At 49.6% G+C, this 21,769-nt stretch overlaps 1 protein-coding gene across 1 annotated transcript in view; it reads left to right on the forward strand.

Annotated features, from left to right (window-relative positions):
• LOC123954017 (MLX interacting protein) overlaps positions 1-21,769 on the forward strand; it is a 60,023-nt gene that overhangs the window by 30,501 nt on the left and 7,753 nt on the right. Inside the window, exons 2-12 of the mRNA XM_046024594.1 lie at positions 12,686-12,792; positions 13,508-13,593; positions 14,712-14,801; positions 15,184-15,225; positions 15,560-15,731; positions 16,374-16,463; positions 17,255-17,346; positions 18,272-18,923; positions 19,370-19,491; positions 19,613-19,766; positions 21,201-21,325. Of these exons, the coding sequence (XP_045880550.1) occupies positions 12,686-12,792; positions 13,508-13,593; positions 14,712-14,801; positions 15,184-15,225; positions 15,560-15,731; positions 16,374-16,463; positions 17,255-17,346; positions 18,272-18,923; positions 19,370-19,491; positions 19,613-19,766; positions 21,201-21,325 (1,732 nt within the window). The remainder of the gene's footprint in view (positions 1-12,685; positions 12,793-13,507; positions 13,594-14,711; positions 14,802-15,183; positions 15,226-15,559; positions 15,732-16,373; positions 16,464-17,254; positions 17,347-18,271; positions 18,924-19,369; positions 19,492-19,612; positions 19,767-21,200; positions 21,326-21,769) is intronic.

Genomic DNA, 21,769 nt, shown 5'->3' on the forward strand with positions numbered 1-21,769 from the left:
TTAGGCCAGATGTCTATAACAGGGTGGAGTTTTCATCTTTTACATAAAAATGTTAACCGTGGTGAATATTTGAACCTACTAATTACCTTTTTGCGTAGGTGGATAAAAGTGCTAGGGAAGGGCCGCCTGGGTGGCTCAGTCAATGAAGCATCTGCCTTCAGCTCAGGTCATGATCTCAGGGTCCTCTGATCGAGCCCCATCAGGCTCCCTGCTCAGTGGGAAGTCAGCTTCTCCCTTTCCCTCTGCTTCTCCACCTGCCTCTCTCTCTCTGTGTCAAATCAATCAATCAATTGATCAATCTTTTAAAAAAAGTGCTAGGGAATGGCTGAATTCTTTGAGGGTAGTTACTCCTAGTACTGATATGGTAGAAGCTTCTGACTCATGTCAGGAGTGTCTGTGGCTTGGCGGCTTTAATCAGGGTGAAGGTGGCGGTTACCATACTAGCTACTTGCCGGGCCGGAGTATGCTAAGTTGAATACAGTAAAATGTAGACAGAGTTTGTGTTTGGGTGTGTAACTCGTTTTGATGGTTTAGCTTTCTAAATTTTCTTCTTACATTATTTTAAACCATTAATAGAAATATATGATTAGGGGTGCCGGGTGGCTCAGTCAGGTAAACTGCCTTTGGCTCAGGTCATGATCCCAGGGCTCCCTGCTCACTGGGGAGTCTGTTTCTCCCTTTCCCTCTGTCCTTCCTGCCCTGCTTGTGCTCTATCTCTCTCCCCAAAAATAAATAAATAAAATCTTTTTTTAAAAGAAGTATATGATTAGAAATGTGAAAGACATAGATGAAGTAAATTATAGAATACTAGACAGCTTCAGATTCCTCTGATATTTTAAGTAGGGTAAGTGGCTTGAATAAGTAGCAAAACGTACACTGATCTAGGATGGAGGTGACCCGGATGGAATGGTCAGCCCTGCCCACATTATTTATTAAGTACCACTCTAATCAAAATGCCAGAATAGTTGTCTTTTGAGATTTGACAAAGTGATTGTAAAGTTGGAACATGGAAGAGTAAATAGGCAAGGATTCTGGGACGCCTGGGTGGCTCAGTCGTTAAGCGGCTGCCTTCGACTCAGGTCATGATCCCAGCATCCTGGGATCGAGTACCCCATCGGGCTCCTTGCTCGGCAGGGAGCCTGCTTCTCCCTCTGCCTCTGCCTGCCACTCTGTCTGCCTGTGCTCACTCTCTCTGACAAATAAATAAATAAAATCTTAAAAAAAAAAAAAGGCAAGAATTCTAACGTTCTAAAAAAATGATGGGGACCAACCTAAACTAGATAGTAAAGTATATTACAAATTATAAGTATTAAATCAGTGTTATGCTAGCATAGGATTAGACATGAATCAGTGACAGGAGGCCCCAGAACAGACCCTAGTGTATATTATAATTTAACATATGTTAATGGAAGTTTCATAAAATAGTTGAGCAAGGTGAGACAATCAGATAGCTAATTGGGGTGAGCTGCGTAAAGAAGTAAATTGATTTTTTCCCCCTGGATAAATTAGATAGAGTTAAATGTAAAAAGTGAAACCATTAAAAACACATGCACAAAACACCAAAAGAAATAGGATGTTCAGGAATAGTCCCAAATACATATATGAGAACGTAGTGTAGGATAAAGATGGTATTTTAATCCCAGCAGGGGAAAGTTGGATTATTTAATAAATAACTAGGAACCATTGACTAAAGCAGGATCCCCTTAACACATATTACAGCAAAATAAATTCCAGTGGACCTAAGACTTGACTGTAAAATGTGGAGCTGTGAGAGCACTGGAGCTGTGAAAACTGGAACAATTTTCGCAGTTTGGGCCTAGAAAAAGCCTTTTTAAAGTACAGACACAAAAATAAAAACATTAAAGAAAAGACTTTAAAATTTTTGACTACATTAATGAAAAGTTCCTACCAAAAATAAAAACAAAAGCCCACGATACATACAAAAAGTAGAGTAGAGCAAAAACCAAAGCAAGTCACACCATAAATGGTCAAGGCCAAGTTAGACCATCAAAGATATGCCCAATAACTCTGTCGCGTGTGTTGCAAACATTCCTAGCACATTAAGAGCTCTCACGCGACACAAAACAAAGAGAAGATAGGTGGATAACTAACATACAAGTTCCAACAGCTAATAAGCATAAAAAGATAGTAAGTGGGAACCAAAAAATCAACTGATTTTTTTGCTTGTTGGCTTCACAAACATAAATAATAACTAATGTAAGTACTGGTTTGGGGAAATAGGCACTAATCACTGCTGTTGGACCTGTAAATTAGTATAAGCTTTGATTCTTTGTAATAAAATTATAAATATATATATACCCTCCAACTCAGCTTTTGAGTTTCTAGGTATTTATCTCACAGAAACAGTCATGTAATTGCACAAAAATGTAAGTAGCAGCATGTTCATCACAGCATTGTTTATAATAGTAAAAAGCAGAAACAGCATGTGTTCGTTAGTATAAATGAATGTCTATTGATGAAGAAAAAGTTAAGTAGATTGTGATAAATATATACAGCCAATAAAAATTATATAAAACTATATTGGCATAATAAGATACCTGTAACATAAATGAAAGTGGGATATAAAATAGAATTAATGATCCAACATATTTAAATATTTTGTTTATTCATATGTGTAAATATATATATATATGAATCTATGTATATTACAAGGATTTAAGGACCAACTACAAAGTTAGGGATAATAGTCCACAAGACTGTCCTCACTTCTAACACCAGCTTGTAAATTAGAGGAATTCCCGAAACCATCCTGATGTTGAACAATTCTCTAGAAGGACTCAGGGAACTCACTGAAAACTTAAAGTCTTCATTATGGGTTTATTACAGGGAAAAGCTTCTAATTGAATCAGCAAGGGAAGGGGTGCATAGGGCAGAGTTGAAGAGGCATTCAGTGCCGTCCTTCTGCTGGCATTTCCTCCTTCCCACCACAGTGTGTGACAACGCACCTGGAGCTTTGCCAGCCAGGGAAGCTCACCTGAGTCTTTGGTGTTCACAGTTTTGTTTTGTTTTGTTTTTTAAAGATTTTATTTATTCATTTGACAGAGAGAGAGATCACAAGTAGGCAGAGAGGCAGGCAGAGAGAGAGGAGGAAGCAGGCTCCCTGCGGAGCAGAGAGCCCGATGCGGGGCTCGATCCCAGGACCCTGAGATCTTGACCTGAGCTGAAGGCAGCGGCTTAATCCACTGAGCCACCCAGGCGCCCCGTGTTCACAGTTTTTATGGGGCTTGATCACATACTGCCTGTGTGGCCACCTTCTCGTCCTCAGCGCCTCCTGGAGATCTGGCTAATATCTTTAGTTATCAGTTCCTCTGGAGACTGGAACTGATACCGTGTGGTCCAAAACCCCTACAGTGAATCAGATTGTTAGAGTCTCCGGAGACCAAAGCCCCCAGGCAAACAAAGATACTCCAGTCAGGCAGGACATTCCAGGGGCAAAGAGGTCACCTCCCAGGAGCCAAGGGCAAAGGCCAGACTCTCTTTGGATAAGGTTATTTCATTTCTTCACTACACAATATTGTCACCAAAATTCAGATAATGGTTATTTCTAGGTAGTGGAATTACAGGGGGCTTTGCTTTTGTTTGTACTATTTTGTGTCGTTTGAATTTTCTTTCAGTATAGGTGTATAATTTAAAATCAATAAGACTAAAAAGCAAAAAAAGAGATTAATGGAAACAATCTCATGGGGTAGACGGGCGGGCAGCGAAGCAATAAAAGAAATGATAAAGGAAGACCAGTAGACATGACTGCACACATGTATAATCTACTTATTCAAAGATATGCTATATCAAGAAGTAAAACTCCAAAACTTAAGGGAAACATTTGTAGAAACATCACAAATTAATATTATGGTGTTACCAACATTAAATAGCAAGAGAAAAACAGTCAACGTTTTAATGGATAGTGAAAACTGAAGATTTGTATTCTAGTTAACGATCATATGCAGGGTTGTTGTCCCAGTGGCAAAATTGTGCTTACAGCTGCGGAGGATGCCGCCCTGGAGAAGGACTGGGGACTCCTTGTGCTGTTTTTGCAACTTCCCATGAGTCTATAGTTATTTCAAAACAAAAAGTTTTTTAGGGGGCGCCTGGCTGGCTCAATGGGTTAAGCCTCTGCCTTCAGCTCAGGTCATGATCTCAGGGTCCTGGAATCGAGCCCCACATCAGGCTCTCTGCTCAGCAGGGAACCGCCTCCCCCTCGACTGCCTGCCTCTCTGCTGACTTGTGATCTTTGTCTCTGTCAAATAAATAAGTAAAATCTTAAAAAAAAATTTTTTTTTTTAAAGACAAAGGGCACAGACAGCTCAATACAGTAGGAGAGACATATGGCTAATGCACAGATTTTTTTTTTAAGTATTAAAATTTATTAACAAATGATGCAAACTTTTGTGTGCAGACACAAAGAAGTGTCATGACACTTTTTCTTGTTTTAAGTCTGGTCCTGTACCCGGTCCAAAGGAGTCTGAACACCCTGACAAATAAACAGATGAATCTGGCTTTAAATGGTTCCCTGCCCAGCATCCCTGCTCCTGCCTGAAAGTCCAGTTATGGCTAGAATCTGGAAACTCCAGGCTTTAAAACTCAGCAACATGCCCCAGAACTGACTGCTGTTCAGCCGCGTGCCCCAGCATTGGCTCGTGCTCCCTCTGTCCTTTTATACGTCACTGTAATTCTCCCGGTGAGGTGGACATCGACACCATTTTATATCGAAAGTGGGACGTGGACAGCTCATGTCCCTTGTTCAGAAATGGAAACCACTCTCCTTTCCCTGTTGTCTTAGAAGTGGTACAAGCCTGACGGTGTCTGTCCCCTTATGGAAGGCCAGGACACAGGACGGATTGCTCCCAGCAAGGACACAGGTCACCAGCATTCACAGGGTGAATGAGAGGTCACCACTGCAGCTTCTCTGATTTTGCCTGGTGTCAGCTCCTTCAAGTTGCTTTAATTTTTGAAGGTTATAGAAATGATTCCTCCTTGGGTGCCTGGGTGGCTCAGTCGGTTAAGTGTCTGCCTTGGGCTCAGGTCATGATCCCAGGGTCTTGGGCTTGAGCCCCACATCGGGCTCCCTGTTCAGTGGGGAGTCTGCTTCTCCCTCTGCCTGCTGCTCCCCCTGCTTGTACTCTCTGTCAAATAAATAAATAAAATCTTAAAAAAAAAAGAAATGATTACTCCCTGTTTTTTACACAAAACAGGCCCTCACAAACATGCTCACACATGAGGGCAGATGCACACCTAGACACTAGCACACACATGTACACAAGTGTGCTCTCTCACACAGTCACACATGCAGACCACACACCTGTGTGCGCAGTCTGCACACATGGCAGGGTGTGTGCAGTGTGCAGTCACACACCCCCATATACATCACACACCCACACACCACATACATCACACGTGCGCACATGCACACAACACACACTCGCTCACCTTGTCAGTAGGACAGACCCGGAACAAGGACCTCAGGAGGGTATGTTCCTGCCTTGCTGTCATTGCCCTCAGAATCTGCTTCTCCAACAGGACTTTCTTTGAATATGAGAAAGTAAAATAGACACCAAGCAACCCCCGAGGAGGATGAGTTGCGGGTGCAGGAGGGAGGACCCGTGTTTAAGTGTGGGAGCAGGGCCTGACAACCTCAGGAGTTTGGAGGCTCTGCTCGGGCAGGAGGCCCAGGGCGGAGGCCCACAGCTCAGGCGATTCCGTTAAACACACTGCCCTCCTCCTGCCATGCCTCTCGCTGTGCCTGCTCCCCACGTCTTGGCTCCTCAATGAACCTTTGTCTGTCTGGAGCCTGTTAGTTTTGGCTCCTAGCTGCCTGTGGAACCAGGCCCAGATCCCAGGAAGGCCAATAGAGACCGCTCTTTTGAAGAAAAAGAATCCTGGAAGAGAGGCCAGTCTGAGCATTATTAATCTACTCACTCATTAAGAAACCACTTAATAAGCATTATCCTCATATTTGGGTGTAGTTCACAAAATTGACTTGCACATAAATTTTTTTATCTGTTCATGTGATTAATTGCCTTCCCCAGTTAACCTGAAGCTCTGTTATAAGATCTTGAACTGTACCTGGTCCTTTTGCCTTATTTATTTTGAGAAAAAAAAAAAAAAAAAAAAACCTATTCTTGTATTACATTTCAGCAGTATGAAACAGTTAACAGCAAAAACTAAGTCTCCAACTGAACCCCTTCATTCTCCAATTTAGCTCTCTAAAGGGAAATCACTGTTTCCCTGTTCCCTGTTTCTCGTGCATCTCTCTGAGATTGGCTGACAGGCTGTCTCTTCTCCCTCTCGGCCCAGCCCGTGTGTCTTGTGTGCGTAGCTCCCTGTTACAAATACACGGGGCAGCCATGCCGTCTGTCTTGCCCCTCAGTGTCCTCCTCGCTTCGTATCACTTGTGGCTCTGCCCGCGTCTCAGCGCATAAAATGTGTGCTGTTGTGCAGTTGCCCCATGGTGTCCCTCTCTGTGGGTACAACACAGTTTTCAAACCAGTTCCCTTTGATGAGTGTATAAGTCGTTTCCAGCCTTTGGCTGCCACGTCAGTGCTGCTGTTTGATGTCTTTCCACATGTGTCCTTATTTATTTATTTATTTGACAGACAGAGATCACAAGTAGGCAGAGAGGCAAGCAGAGAGAAGGGGAGAAGCAGGCTTCCTGCCTAGCGAAGAGCCCGACACGGAGCTCGATCCCTGGACCCTGAGACCATGACCAGAGCCGAAGGCAGAGGCTTAACCCACTGAGCCACCCAGGCGCCCCTCCACGTGTGTCCTTATGCATGTGTGCACGTGAATCAGTTCCTAACAGCGGAATTGTGAGTCAAAGGGATGTGCATTGAAGATGTTGACGGACAGTTGTCTGCTTGCCCCCCCAACAAAGTTGTTTATGCCCATCATTGTGTCCCCAGGGCCAGCTTACTGATCAGCCCTCTCTCCCCTGCCAGAGTGCCCCACAGTTTGGGAACTGAAACAGAGCAGTTGGTCCACAGCAGCACTGTTCATAATAGCCAAAAGGTGAAACGACGAATGTCCATCCACCAGTGCACGGATAAGGACGTGTGGTCTTTCCCTCCAGTGCGATAGAATTCCGCCGTGGAAAGCAACGAAGGACTAGCCCTTGTTACAATGGCCCTTGATACTAGTGTGCCTAGTGAAAAAAGCCACATGCAAACCACATATTTAATCATTCTGTTTATATGAAGTGTCCAGAAGAAACAAACCAGAGAGACAAAGTAGATTAGTGGTTGCCAGGGCATGGGGAGGAGGAGATGGGGAGTGACTGCTCCATGGGTACAGGCTTCCTTTTGGGATGATGAAAACTGTTGTGAACTTAGGTAGCCCCAGTGGACACATGGCATTGCAGATTGCTTAAAGCCACTGAATCGTATGCTTTAAAATGGTTCACATGGTAAGTTTTATGTTATATACACTTGATCACAATAAAAAAGAGTCAATAAATGGTAGCCAGAATGTTATCTTTATTGTTGATCAGGCTGAGGGTATGGCTTACTGGTGAACTGCAAACTGCCTTTCCAGGCATCTCAGGCAGTCCTGGACTAGGACAGGCCCCATTCCCCACCCCAAGCTCTGCAGGAGCAGAGCAGAACAAATGGCAGCTTGTTCTGAAGAGGAGGCAGGGAAGGGCCTGGACCACGCACTCCGGTTCCTCCTCCTACACTTACTGCTAACATAACCCACGCTGCTTAGCTGGGTGGGAATAAAGGAGAGGCGGGGCTGGGGATAACTTGCTATTGGGCATCCAGGAAGCATTTTGAGGAATGGGGAAGAAATACTGCCCCATTACAGGCAAGGATGGTTCAGTGAACAAATGAATGGGCCCCCCACTCTTCTGGGACCTGTAGCGACAGATCCTAGAGACAGATCCTCTGCCTGCTTTCTTTTGGAGAGAGTGGTGCAACTGGGAATTAGGAGCTAATCCTACCTGGGACGGACAGAGCACAGAAATCCCCTCTTGGTCCCACCTACCCCCAGTTCTTCTTAATTTCAGCTCCTGTCTGTGTAAAGCTTGCACTTTAGTTGCCATTCCAAAGCAATCTCTTGCCAGACCTCTGAAGAATTCAGTTTGCTAGTCTATCCAACAACAGTCTTTTTTCTTTTTTTAAGATTTTATTTACGTATTTGAGGTGGGGAGGGGCAGAGGGAGAGAGAGGATCTCAAGAAAACTCCCTGCTGGGGCGCCTGGGTGGCTCAGTGGGTTAAAGCCTCTGCCTTCGGCTCAGGTCATGATCTCAGGGTCCTGGGATCGAGCCCCGCATGGGGCTCTCTGCTCAGCGGGGAGCCTGCTTCCCTTCCTCTCTCTCTCTGCCTGCCTCTCTGCCTAGTTGTGATTTCTCTCTATCAAATAAATAAAATATTAAAAAAAAAAAAAAGAAAACTCCCTGCTGAGCATGGAGCCACCCCCATGCCAGGCTCCATCCATGACCCTGAGCTGAAACCAAGAGTCATCTACTCAATCAACTGAGCCCCTCCAGGTGCCCCCCCACCAACAGTTCTGAGAGATCTGAATTTCCTGTTTCACGCGGTGAGCTGTCTTCTAGGAGAGTGTCCGTGGCAGGACAGCGTGAAGATTTTTCAATATGGAGAAGGTTAACAGTCACTTAGTAGCTCTGTATTTAAAAGTGCCTCCTATATGCCAGGCACTGTGCTAGGATGAGTCAGCCCTAGACCTTGGCCTTCCCGTAGTTTGGGGAGAATCTGGGGTCATTATTCCGACAGGGAAGCCCATGGGGTATGTAGGAGGGCAGTTTGGGGAGGTGAGGCTGGAAGAGGGCTTTGTTTATTGAGGCGAAGCCAGTGGTCTTAAAAATTTTTGTCAGGTGTTTCTGGTTACTCTTTAAAGAAGGAACGTGGTGGGGCATCTGGGTCGCTCAGTCAGTTGAGCGTCTGGCTCAATTTTGACTCACATCGTGATCTCAGGGTTATGAGATCAAGCCCTGGTGTTGGGCTCCGTGCCGGGCACCTGCTTAAGATTCTCTCTCTCCCCCTCCCCATCTATCCCCTCCCTTCCAAAAGGAAGGAAAGTAGCATACTCTTGAGTTAGACCAAGAAGGACCCCATCAGCCGTTTCTGGAGGATGAGTGAAGCTGGGGCAGGGTTGAGGGGGCAGAAGCCTGACTACAAATGCTTTCTGGGGCCACTGCTCTGGAGAGCTCTGCCAAGGGAGCTTCGAGTCCCCTTTTACAAGTGTGTAGAGCAACCCATCCCCAGTGTATTCTCCAGGAAACTAGACTTTGGGTGCCCCCCATGATAAGGGTCCCAGTCCAGGTTTGGTCTGTGGATGTCTGCATTAAGGGATGTCTCCTCTTCCCTCCTTGAAGATTGACGGTGACATCAGCGCACCAAAGGCTCTGAGAGGCCCATCAGTGTGGAGACTTGAAGAAATTTATCCCCCCCTTTTCCTAAAAATGTGTCTATGGAGTCCTTTTTCTCTGTAGTACTTTGGTATATAGAACTGTTTGTGCTGTTTTTTCAGACCTTGTCTTGAAATTTCTATGGGTCAGGGATGGTCAGTCACCATAAAAAACATCCAACACAGTGCTCTTTCACTGTCGCCAGTTCTGTGGGCAGCTTAGGTTTGGGTTTTGGACTCACTTCTTCGTGCTGGTTGAGCACCACCTGTTGACTGATGAGATATTACAGAAACCTGGGACGATGATGGGACAGCAGTTGTAAGTACATTCTGGATTCCTACATATTTGTGCTGAGGTTTGACCAAATTTGATGTAAACATCAAGGAAAAGTGAACCATTTCAGCAAGCATGGAGGAAGAGGAGAACCCCGAACTGCCCCTGTCCAGTTTGGTTTCTAGCTCGCAGTGTTTGAGTTCCCTTTGTGTCTTCTCCTCTTCATTTTACGAAATCGAAGCTGCCGGCGTGATCTGACATCGTTGAGGAGATGGTCTTACGTGTACGTCAGCCACTTTTTCTTAACAAAGCAGAGGTGAGGGTTGGCCTGTAGTTAAGCACAATGGTTGGTTCTTGCAGAGCACTGCGGGACACCAAAGGTTTTTCTCTTCCCTGGAGTCCTCATTTGCATGGCGTCCCTTCTTCTTCGGTCGTCCTCGGTCAACTGTGTAGCAGCGAACACCCCAGAAGGATTCCCCAGAGAGAGTGACCTTTGAATCCTGGCTTCAGCATGAGAAAGCTATAAATTATGGGAAAAGTGTCTTTTCTCCCTTTAAGGAAATTAAAAAACAGGGACAGTTTTCTGTTTTGTTTGGTTTTGTTTCCGGGAACCATCTGCCTAGTAGATACCAAGTGGCTGGAAGGTCTTGCAGAAGAGGGGAAAGAGGGTTAGTTTTGCCAAGTTGTGGGACCTAATCTACTCCGCGGTGCACTCTGCTCTCCAGCCTGGTGTCAAGTGCCTCACACGTGCACCGCGCCCCCGCCCCTGCCCCCAACCACCACCGCAGGAGCTCTAGACCTGGTGTGTGGTTGCTCACCTCAGGGCCACCACAGGCTTGCAGAAAGAGCAGCAGGGGACACTCCCTGGCTGAGGTTAAGCCCGTTTCCTTATCCTCTAGGTGGTAGCTGAGATGTCATCTCCTCCAGAAAGCCTCCCCTGATTATTCAGGCTGGGTTGGTTATGCAACTCTGTGCTCCCACAGCCCTCTGCTCTTCTTTGTTGACCCTCAGCACAGGGGCGGGGCCTCATGTGCCCCATCTGTTCCTTTCCTCCATTTGTAGCGCTTGTCCCTTGTCGAATGCATGAGTGAGGGTCTCTGCCTTCTAAGCTCTTAGACAAGGCTGCCCTCTCTCCTGGTATCGAGGAGATACCAGGTTCACTGGTATCGAGGGTGGGCCTGTGGGTGTCACCTTTTTCCTTCCGTGGAGGAGGAACAGCCACATGACAGTGGAGGCAAACACAAAGGACTTCTCAAGTCAGGTGATTTTAAATCTCAGGCCTTTCAGTAGTAACTTAAGTCCACAGATAGTTGAGATAGTTATGTATAACTTATATTTTACGATAGGGTTTGCCAATTACATGTGTCTAAGTGTATATGTATATGTACACGATCCTTATCAAAACGCTCAGGAGGAAATGGCATTATCCTGAGTTTACCCAGGAAACTGAGCGGCAGACAAGTTACCTGACTGCCAAGCTGCCTGGTGCATGCATGATGCAGCAGAGGCTTGGGGTCTAGCCGCTGGCTGCTGAGGCTGAGGGCGAGCAGACCGCTTGGAGGTGGCTTAGGAATACATTCGGACTGAGCAGAAGTGGCAAAGAAGGTGTCTGACGGGTTGGAAATGTCCAACCCTTTGAGCTGAAACTGTTGCTCTGTCTGTCCCTCAGACTTTGTGAGGGCATCCTGAGGTATTGTCTCTCTGGGACTCCCAGCCTTCTGCCCCATGTGATCCAAACCCTGGCTCGCTGGGATAGGTGGGAGAGGCACGAGGCCTTTGCCAGGTGCCCAGCGAGGGGCTTTGCTTTTAAGCCAGGTTCTCAGGTTCATATAGGGCTTACGGCTTGGGTGCGGTCTTTGGAGATCAGTTGCTGTTCCTCACAAGGTGGTTCTGAGTGGGTTTGCGGAAGAGACAGGGCTGTGGCTCACAGCCGGGTAGAACCACCAGAACCCACTAGGTTATGGACTGAAGATCTTGCCTTGTCCATCTCAAGCCTTCCGAAAAAAGGAGCCCTGTGTCAGATGCCCAAAGGTGGCTTCTGACACAGCACTTGGCAAACTAGACTGTCTGAGAAGCCCATGCCACTGGGGAGTGCTCCTAGCCTGCGGGTGGCTGGGGTACAAGGGCTCCTTAGCTCATCCAGAGAAGAATTATCCCCAGATCCTGCTATGTGCCATGGTCTGTGCTAGGTGCTTAGGGGGATGCCACCTAATGGGTCCTCACCTCAGTGAGCTGCAGGGTACTACGTGCAGCTGTGGGTGTGGATGCTGCCCTGTGGAGGGTGGCTGAGTGCCGCCGAGTTTGAATGGTGCTCAGGGAACCCTGAAGGAATCATCAGCAGCGTAGGGGAGGCCAGTGCCAGCACGGAGGAGATGGTGTTGGAGCAGGGAGCAGAAGGAGGACCGTGAGGAATGAGGACCATAGGTGTACAGGACTGGAGGCAAGAGAGGGTCCCACAGGCTCCAAGGCCAATGGGATGGTTTGTGTGTCTGCATTGTAAATGCCTCTTGGGGACTGGTGACAAAGGAGGTAGACCAGGGTGAAGGAGCTTGGCTTTTACTTATTTGCTGGCAGATTTCTTTCTTTCTTCCTCCCACCCCCTGTTTTATTGGGTTGTAATTGACCTACTGCATTGCATAAGCTGAGGTAAGGTGTACAACATGAAGATCTGATATATTGAAGAATCAAAAGATTTTTAAACTTTTAATTATGGAAAAATTAAAAGACAGGTGAACATCGACAGACTAAGACAGTGAACCCGTGTGCCATCGTCCCATTCCAGCACCTACCAATGCGTGGCCAGTCCTTTCCCCTCTGTGCACTGACACCATCACCACCCCCACTCCCACCTCCCCTTTCCCTATTGCTGAGCACTTTGAAGAAAGTAACTGGTATCTTCTGTCAAGTCTAGCCTGTCTCTTGTGATGGATTAATCCAGAATGTTGAGGCCTGGAGTGAGTGGGTGGCACTTCTCGATTTCATTTCATTTTCTGAGGAACTGCTAAGTTTCCCTTCTTTGTCTTACCTTTCAGTGGGAAGCTGGTATCCCCCAAGTGGAAGAATTTCAAGGGCCTGAAGCTCCAGTGGAGAGACAAGATCCGGCTCAATAATGCCATCTGGCGGGCGTGGTACATGCAGTGTGAGTGCTACACAGGCTTCTGGCAGGAGGGGTCTGCGGGGGCCCCCGAGGCCTTGTGGGTGGGACGTCCAGGTTCATGTTGGGGCCCAGAGCCCACTTTTCAAACACGATGTCTCAAAGGGAAGCCTCTCTTGGGGAGTCTGCAGCAATTGGAAAACCAAGCCAAATCGTAATGAACTAGATACTTCTCAGGTGTCAGGCCCAGGGGGCCTGTCACGTGATCTATGTCATGTAGTTGCCCATAATCTGCAGGAGACAGATGTGTTAGCCTAGTGCTCACAGCATAACGTGCTCACTATTAGGTTAGACACTTGGGCCCAGGTTGTAAAGGCAGAGGCGGGAGGGCTTAGTTCTTTCCAGGGGAGTCAAGGATGTTGTAGCTGAGGTGACATTTGAAGAGTCAGGGAACCGTTCCTGTTTTCAGCAGGTCAAAGAAGATACAGACCCAGGCCGTGTTTATTCTCCAGCTGGCTTCATGCCAGTAGATCTAGTGATCTTTGGGTTGGGGCATGCTTGGGTTACTGACCCATGGATACTGAACCCTTGGGTTCTTACCCATGACTTACTGACAGATTCTTTTCCTTTATACTCTGAAATCTCATTTTCAAGAGAAGGAGAAGGAAAGAACACTTAGGAGGGTCCCGCTGTAAGGGGGATGTGGGCTCCTTCAGGGGTCTTGGTCATAGTGATGATGTCTCATCCTTTCTCTGCCTAGATTTGGAGAAGCGCAAGAATCCCGTGTGCCACTTTGTCACTCCACTAGATGGCTCTGTTGAAGTAGATGAGCATCGCAGGCCAGAGGTACTTGGCTCATGGCCATCAGTAGCTGGAAAGGATCTGCCCTCATCAGGAGGAAGCGACTCTCCCAGGGCCCGGAGCAGGGGTTGGATTCTGCAGCAGTTGGGGTGATGTGGGGAAAAGGTCTGGCTGCGCCGCCCCGCAACCATGTTAATGTTGTGACAGCCCACAGGGGCTCCCCTCTGCTCAGGCTGGGCTGACCCAGAGCACTCAGGGGTTCTCCCGCTGGGACTTATTCTCCACTGTCTCTTAACACTGGCCTTTCTCTGGAAGTCAAGGGAGAGGTCTGGGCTCCTTACAAGGCAGTTATCTTTAACAAAGAATGACCTCAAGATCTTTCTATGTGGAGATGGAAAGATGCTGAAGAAATAGTAAATGAAAAAAACAAAAACAAGTTGTACAACAGTATTTTAGTAACTTTATGTTAATTTTTTAAAAAGCGTGTATCTGCGTGATTATGTGTGTAGGAACAGTCTAGAAGGTTACACCGAAATCCTTTATTGGGGGCTGCTTCTGGGGAGGGTGAAATTATATGGGCCTTATAATGTATGGGACTTGCTTTAATATACTCCAGCCATAAACAAAAAGGAGCCTGAAAGTGAGTTGGGCTCTCTGAGGAGGTAGTAACTTCTTTGACACCAGAGCTCTTCAGGCATATCGTGGAAGGGGCTCCCCTGCATGATGGAAAGTTTGAAGTAGCTGATCCTGGAAGTCACTTTCCATCTAAAACTTCTGTGATTGGCCATTTGTTTTCACCCTTTGGAAATGTGGCAGAGTCTCCTGGATAAGGGCATTTAGGGCTACCCCTGGCTCTTTGTAGGGCTTTTCTAGTGCCTGGGTGGAGCGCCCTTTCCCTCTTCCGGGCCCAAGCACTCTCTGACCCATGCTCCAGTCCAGACCCTTAGGAGCCGTGCTACTGAAGCCGCCCTTCATTATCTGAGGTCATGAAATAAAAGCCCGTCTTTGGGGTGGGACACACTTTGTGAATGAAGTTGTGTGCATGTGGTAGGGTTCTCTGAGTTGGATTGTCCAGGGCTGACTGCCAGCCTTTATTTTCAGGTCAAGTCCTGCCAATCAACTTAGATTACCCTCTTTTGATTCCGACCCACATCTCTTCACAGGCCATCACCACGGAAGGAAAGTACTGGAAAAGCCGCATTGAGATAGTGATCCGGGAGTATCACAAGTGGAGAACCTACTTCAAGAAAAGGGTATCTGGCTTGGACTCCAAGAACAGCATGTTCAGGAAGCCCCATAGGGGAGGGAGAATCTAAATCTATGTTTTGACACTGGCCCCGAAGGCTGTGGCTACGTCGCTGCCCCCGGGGAACCCAGCATTCTAGCCCAGCCCAAGTGATGGGCCTGCTTTGGCCAAGTTATCTGTGGTCTCAGTTTCTCTGGCTGTTAGTTAACCCACAAACACTGGTTGAGAATCTCTTCTGTGCCCAGCATGGGCCTGGGAATGGCAGAGAGCAGGATCTCTCATGTGCCTTTCAGGGAGACAAGCCCTAGATGCTTCCTCGAGGAGAGGCTGAGGGCCTCATCTCCTCCCAGGACCCTGGGTGACCACCTTGTCTCCCCTTCTCTCCACAGCTACAGCAGCACAAGGATGAGGACCTTTCCAGCCTGGCCCAGGTGAGTGAGCTTAGGGGCCGTGAGGATCCTCACGAGAGCCCTCCTTTGACAAGAAACAGCAATGATGTGGGTGGCCCGACAGTGAGGCCTGCCGCAGGAGGTTGTGGGGACGAAGACTGTCCCTGCGGCTCCAGGAGGGACTACCTCCCTTCTCGCATGGAGAACATGCAGGCTCGGGAAACAGACCAGTTCTCCCCACTCCACACACTCCCCTCATCTTTTACAACAGCCCTTGCAGCTCTGCACGATAGGGTAACATGATGTGATTGGGAATTCTGAGTTCACTAGTGCCCCTCTGATTTTTCTTCCCTCCCCCTGCCCCTGTTGGCGGTAGGATGATGACATGCTTTATTGGCACAAACGTGGGGATGGATGGAAGACCCCAGTCCCCATGGAGGAGGACCCACTGCTGGACACAGACATGCTCATGTCAGAATTCAGCGACACCCTCTTCTCAACACTTTCCTCACACCAGCCGGTGGCATGGCCCAACCCCCGGGAAATAGGTAAGCCATCTCTAGATCCTTGACCCTGAACACACAGCTGGCTTCCTTCTCTGGCATCGCCCCCATAACCTGGCCCCCCAGGGCAGGATTGGCCAACCTTGCTGGCATCTGAGGGCCACATGCACTGAGTGGGTGGGGACTGCAAATGGGCCTTCCTGGGCAGCTGTCAGGTCCATGGTACCCCTGCGAGAAGACTGGGGATTTGGTCTGAATCAATTTCACATTTCTGACACTGTCCCCTTAGCAGAGGTTTTGTACTTAGGCCAAGTGACAGTGCCTGTGACTGACGGGAAGAAATCAGAAGCACGACCTTTTGCCTGGCCAAAGTCAGGCATCCAGTTAACCCCTCAGGGAAGAGCCCACAGACTACCAATTAGAACTGGGGATCTCTGCATCCCGGGAGTGTCTGTTCCCTGACACTTTATCTTTCTTACAAAAATTCTCTTTCTTTCTTTCCTGCCTTCTGAGGGTGGAGAATAGCCACAAACCCACAAGAAGATAGAAATTCCTGCCAGCCGCCTGCACATCTACTTGGAAGAATCTGAACAGGGCCAGGAGGATCCAGTCAGGCCTTTTTTGTGTTTTCGCAACATTGTCTGAGAAGGCAGAATGATTCCTTTGTCTCCTTTCTGATTCTTACAGCACATCTGGGAAATGCAGACATGATCCAGCCGGGGCTGATTCCTCTGCAGCCCAACCTGGACTTCATGGACACTTTCGAACCCTTCCAGGGTGAGAACACGGGGCAGGAAGAGAGCATGGCCGCCTGGATCTCCCTTTGCCCAGGATAAAGCACACTGGTGTTTCCTTTTCATAGAGGGAACTGTTAGAATGGGCAAGAGGGAGGATTTAGAATTTTTCCAGAAATATATATATATATACTGGTAGTAGTGGCAAGATCTGGTAAGCTTTTCTGCAGCAGAGTTCTCTCTCTCTTTTTTTTTTAAGATTTTATTTTATTTATTTATTTATTTGACAGACAGAGATCACAAGCAGGCAGAGAGGCAGGCAGAGAGAGGAAGGAAAGCAGGCTCCCCGCTGAGCAGAGAGCCCGATGCGGGGCTTGATCCCAGGACCCCAGGATCATGACCTGAGCCGAATGCAGCGGCTCAACCCACTGAGCCACCCAGGTGCCCCAGCAGGGTTCTCTCTTAAAGAGAATCACCATTCTCCTGCGAACTCAGATCCTCAAGGTTTGCCTGAGACCGTAAGCAGTTCTCCCTATAGGCAGCAGAGGGCGCTGGCAACACAGCCGCCTCCCAGCAGTGTCCTGCAGTTAGAAGTGGGTTCATAAGAGCTGCCAAATGCCCGGTTTGGGAGTATTTCATACCCCACACTAGTTGCCAGCATGAGCGGTTCCAAGCAGAGGGCCTCTTTCTGCAGAGTTACCCCAGGGGGGGAAATGCCCTCTGGCCATGGCATTCCTCTGGGTAAGATGGGGTTCAGCACCCGATTTATTTGGATCTTAATTCAAGGATATGATGGGCACATAGAGCTTAAAAGCACCTGATGTTGTCTTTCAGACCTCTTCTCTTCCAGCCGCTCCATTTTTGGTTCCATGCTGCCTGCTCCTGTCTCAGCACCTGCACCAGATCCCAACAGTCCACCTGCTCAGGTAGAGGGAGCTGGGGAGAGGTGGCCACGGCTAGGCTAATGAGTAACTGTGCAGTCATAAGCAGAGTGCTACAGCTTGCTAGATCTAGTACTGAACAAACACACACGGTGCGTAAAAAAGTTGTTCTAGCCCTCCTTGAAAGCCGCCATAGATCTCCAAAAGTAGGAGCTATCTGTAAACACTGGCTCCTGCCTGAGGCTCCACATAACCGCAGTGAGCTCTGTTTAACCAGTTAAGAAAGAATTAGCAAAGGAAAACATGGATCGCTAATAAACAGAAGTTCCTCTTTTACTTTCTACTTAACAATTAACACAGGCTGGTTATCAGCTGCTGGGGCTGCAGAGCCGAGTGAGGCACGGCTCTTTGCCTGCGGGGGCTCTCAGGCTGGTACCCGTATCCGGTTAGACACAGAAACCTGGCCCCATCTTCTTCCATCTGGCTCTGGGAAGAATTTCTTCTATAGAGACTGAGATCTTGACAATTGATTCCTTATAGCATTTCCCTTTTAGGAAGAGGTGACCTCTAGAAGTTGATACGTGAAACTGTCCTGAGGGAACCTCATGAGCAGCTGTGCTCCAGGCTGCCTGTGCTCTGTAACAGAAGATGGCCGGGACTTTGGGGGGACCCCTGCTGGACTCTAGAAACAAGATATTCCCAGGCCCAGAGCCAACTGTGTGCAGACAGTCACTTTGTCTGAGCTCCGTGTTATCATTTAGTCCTTAATGGAAACAAGACCCCTGTGGACGCCTGGAGAGACACAGCTCCGTTCCCCCAGATTGGCAGGAATGGGGACAGGAGCCATCGCCCTGTCCCTCTGTTGGAAAGTTCTGCTCAGGTGCCCAGCATCCGTTGTTGGACTTTGTGTTGTGTTGTACCAGGAAGTGACCGCGAGTTGTGTGATCCCACATTTGTCCTCCTTTCCTAGGAGAGCGTCCTGTCAACCTCAGCTCTCCCCACCGTGAGCCTCCCTGATGGCCTCATAGCACCTCCTGCAGCCACTGCCCTGGATGCCACGGATAGGGAGGGCTGTGAACAAGCTCCCCGGCCTGGAGACCCTTTTATCCAGCCCACAGACTTCGGTCCCCCTGCACCGCCACTGAATGTCCCTCAGCCTTTCCTGCCCGTGTTCACCATGCCCTTGCTATCGCCCAGCCCTGCCCCAGCGCCTGCTTCTCCTGCCCTGCCTTTAGCCCCACCCCCTGCCCCTGCCTTGAGTCCCTCGGCTCCACCTACCTTCCTGCAGCCAAAGTTTGCGGGAGCCAGCAAGTCGCCCTCTGTCATCACACACACGGCCTCTGCCACCCTCACCCATGATGCATCTGCCACCACCTTCAGCCAGAGCCAGGGCCTTGTCATCACAACCCACCATCCGACGCCCTCGATGTCCCCCTGTGGCCTGGCGCTTCCTCCAGTCACCCGGCCGCCAACTGCTGGGCCTCCCCAACCCTGTTTAACATTTGTGCACCCCAAACCTGTCTCTCTGATTGGGGGAAGGCCCAAGCAGCCCCCCAAAATAGTGCCTGCTCCCAAACCAGAGTCTGTGTCCATGGTATTGAAGAATGCTTGCATCGCCCCAGGTGAGTCAGGAGGAAGGAAGCCAACGTCTGATCTCCCCTCGCCAGGGGATATTTCCCTGTCTTCAAGGCTTGCAGACTTGTGACACACACGCACACTTGTGAAACGAAAGTGGTCCAATCTACCACATGCGTGTGATCTAGTCTGTTGTCTACTTTGTGGTGGTCTTTTCAAGTTAGTCTCAACCCAGTTTGAAAAAGCATGGTCCAGGTGAGCTCTTTCCTAGGCCTGTAATCTGTCCTCTTCAAGGAGAAGTTGCAAAACAGATGTCAGATACAAAACCAGTGGTTTTGTCTCTCCGTGGCCTATGGGAGAGAGGTGACGTCTGAGCAGCAGGGGAGGGGTCTGTGCTGTTCCTGGGGGTCCCACGGGCCTGGGCTCAGCAGCAGCAGTGTTAGAAGCAGACCCCCGCGATGCCAGGCCTCACGGTCACTTCTTGTTCTGGCAGCTGCCTTTTCAGGACAACCACAAGCGGTGATTATGACATCAGGCCCTCTGAAGAGAGAAGGGATGTTGGCTTCTACTGTGTCCCAGTCCAATGTGGTCCTCACGCCCGCTGCTATTGCCCGGGTGAGGAGGCCCTAGGCAGACCCTCCATATCCTTATCATCCCAACATGGCCCCGCTTTTGGGTGGTTCTCACCTGACATGACTGTGGTTGGGGGTGACCTCCCTCTCCTGTGTCACCTCAGGCTCCTGGAGTCACGGAGTTCCACAGTGGCATCCTGGTGACAGACCTTGGCCACACTACGAGCAGCCAGCCGGCGCCTGTCTCTCGGCTCTTCTCTCCAAGCACAGTGCAAGACGCCCTGGTGAAGGGCGAACAGGTCCCGGCCACGGGTTCCAGTGAGTGTATGCTCCGGTCTGAACGGTTGGGACTTCATGAGTGAAATGAGCACTCCCGCACCTGGGTCAGGGAGACCGCCCATGGGGTTCCCCAGGATTGGGGCTGGACTGTGCAGTGAGGTCTTAGAAGCCTGCCCGTGGCCCATGTGGGGGAGTGCTCAGCCACTGGCAGCTCATCCCAGGAGCAGGAAGGGGCAAGTGTGTGCAGGGCAGGCAACCAATGCACCTGGGGAACACCACTCTGACCCCCTTCAGAAAGGCCTGGCTCTGAGCTGCTGGTTCTGATTGAGAAAAGGGATTGAGGCTGTCAACACTTTCCAGAAAACAGGAACCACCCAGGCTTGTCTCCACATCAGTGTGGTCATCCCTTAGTTTTCAAGCCCCTCACATCTGTTGAGCCCATTTCCACACCGGGGGTCTTCCATCAGCAAGAGGGTCGGGGGAGAACTGATTGTGCCCAGTGAAGAGCCGTGGAGCCCGGATAAAGGAGTCGCCTGAGGCTGTGCCCCTGGTGGTGGGGGAGAACCAGAACCTAGGCTTCCTCCTCTCAGATGCCCACTGGGGAGGGAGACCAAAGGTGCCTTGTCTCAAGTAAAAGCTGGGCATAGCCGCTGCTGGAGCCCCACGCTGAACAGTCTGGGAGACGAGGAGGGCTGGTCTCTGCCTACAGAGATCAGACCGTAGAGGGACTTGTCCAGGGAGGCTGGATGAATAAGGGCCTCCAGCCTGGAAAGCTAAAGACGAAGACCGGTTGGTTACAAGTCAGGCCCATACGGTGGTGTCAGGGCTCAGGAAGCGTAGCATTACCCTGACTGCCGAGACGCAGAACACGGGGCACTGGAGCCACGTGGGGAAACCGAGCAGCAAGGCAGGGAGGTAGTCAGCGCCGCAGAAAGGAGTGCATGGAGGCTCTCTGGGCAGGCGGGTGGGGCAGCCCCAGGTGACTCCAGGGGCCTCCTGTGAGTTGCCAGTGACCAGGGCACAGCTGGCATGGGAGTGGACGAGATTGGAAATACAAGAAAACGTCTAGGTAGAGTTGAAAGAACAAGAATGAAAGCTTCGTGTACTGGACACAGGGTAAGAGCCTCACAGAGGCCGCGGAAACTGCAGGTGGCCTCCAGGTGGCTTGTTAATAGGTTGGATTCGCAGTCAGGCCTCCTCTCAGAACTCTCCGTGCCCCAAGAGCTATGGCTGGCCAAGCTCAGGCCGTATTGCCACCCCACGTCCAACCAGCCTTCATCAGGCCTTGTCCACGCCTAACAGAACCCTCTTGGGGAGCTTGGCAAGGATTTCTCCAGTTTTTGCTCTGGGGTCACTGGGGGAGCTTCCAGATGGGTTTCCGGGTTTGGGACTTGTGGGGCTTCCCTTCCTTGGTGAGCACTGTTTCAGCTGCTGCGGCAGCCGTGTCCTAAGAGGAGTCTCTGTTCTTCTCAGGTCGAGATGGCCCAAACTCAGGGCAGGCCTCTCCATGTGCTTCAGAACAGAGCCCCAGTCCCCAGTCTCCCCAGAACAACTGCTCAGGGAAATCTGCAGACCCCAAAAATGTGGCTGCTTTAAAGGTATCACAGGTTTCTCTTGGGTCTTGATTTCCTTGGAGGGATGGGGGGAGGGGCAAGGAGGAGAATATCAAGGGACCGCTGGGGCTGCCGTGTCCCTTACTAGGGACACACAGGAAAGGAGCAGCACAGACCTGGCCGATGTTCCAGCAGGCTAAGGTAGCATCAGGAACCTGGATGTTTGCTACTTAATCTGGAGATAGGTCGGCGGCTCCTCCCGTTGCCCCACCTGCTAGGCGGCCCTGAGCCCGGGAACCAGCCCCGAACCCTGTAGCATACAGGAAGTGGCGGCTCTAAGAACTGGGTCGGCAAGGAGTGGGCCGAGGGTGGCTGGGGAGTGCTCATCAGCAGCAGTCATGGCCACTGCCAAGGGCCTCCATTCTGCAGGTGGGGTTTTCTAGCACCCTGTCCTGCTCACTGTTGCCCCACTGAGCCGCAGGTGGGAGG

The sequence above is a fragment of the Meles meles genome, chromosome 12, assembly GCF_922984935.1.
Source record: "Meles meles chromosome 12, mMelMel3.1 paternal haplotype, whole genome shotgun sequence".
NCBI classification, from domain to species: Eukaryota; Metazoa; Chordata; class Mammalia; order Carnivora; family Mustelidae; genus Meles; species Meles meles.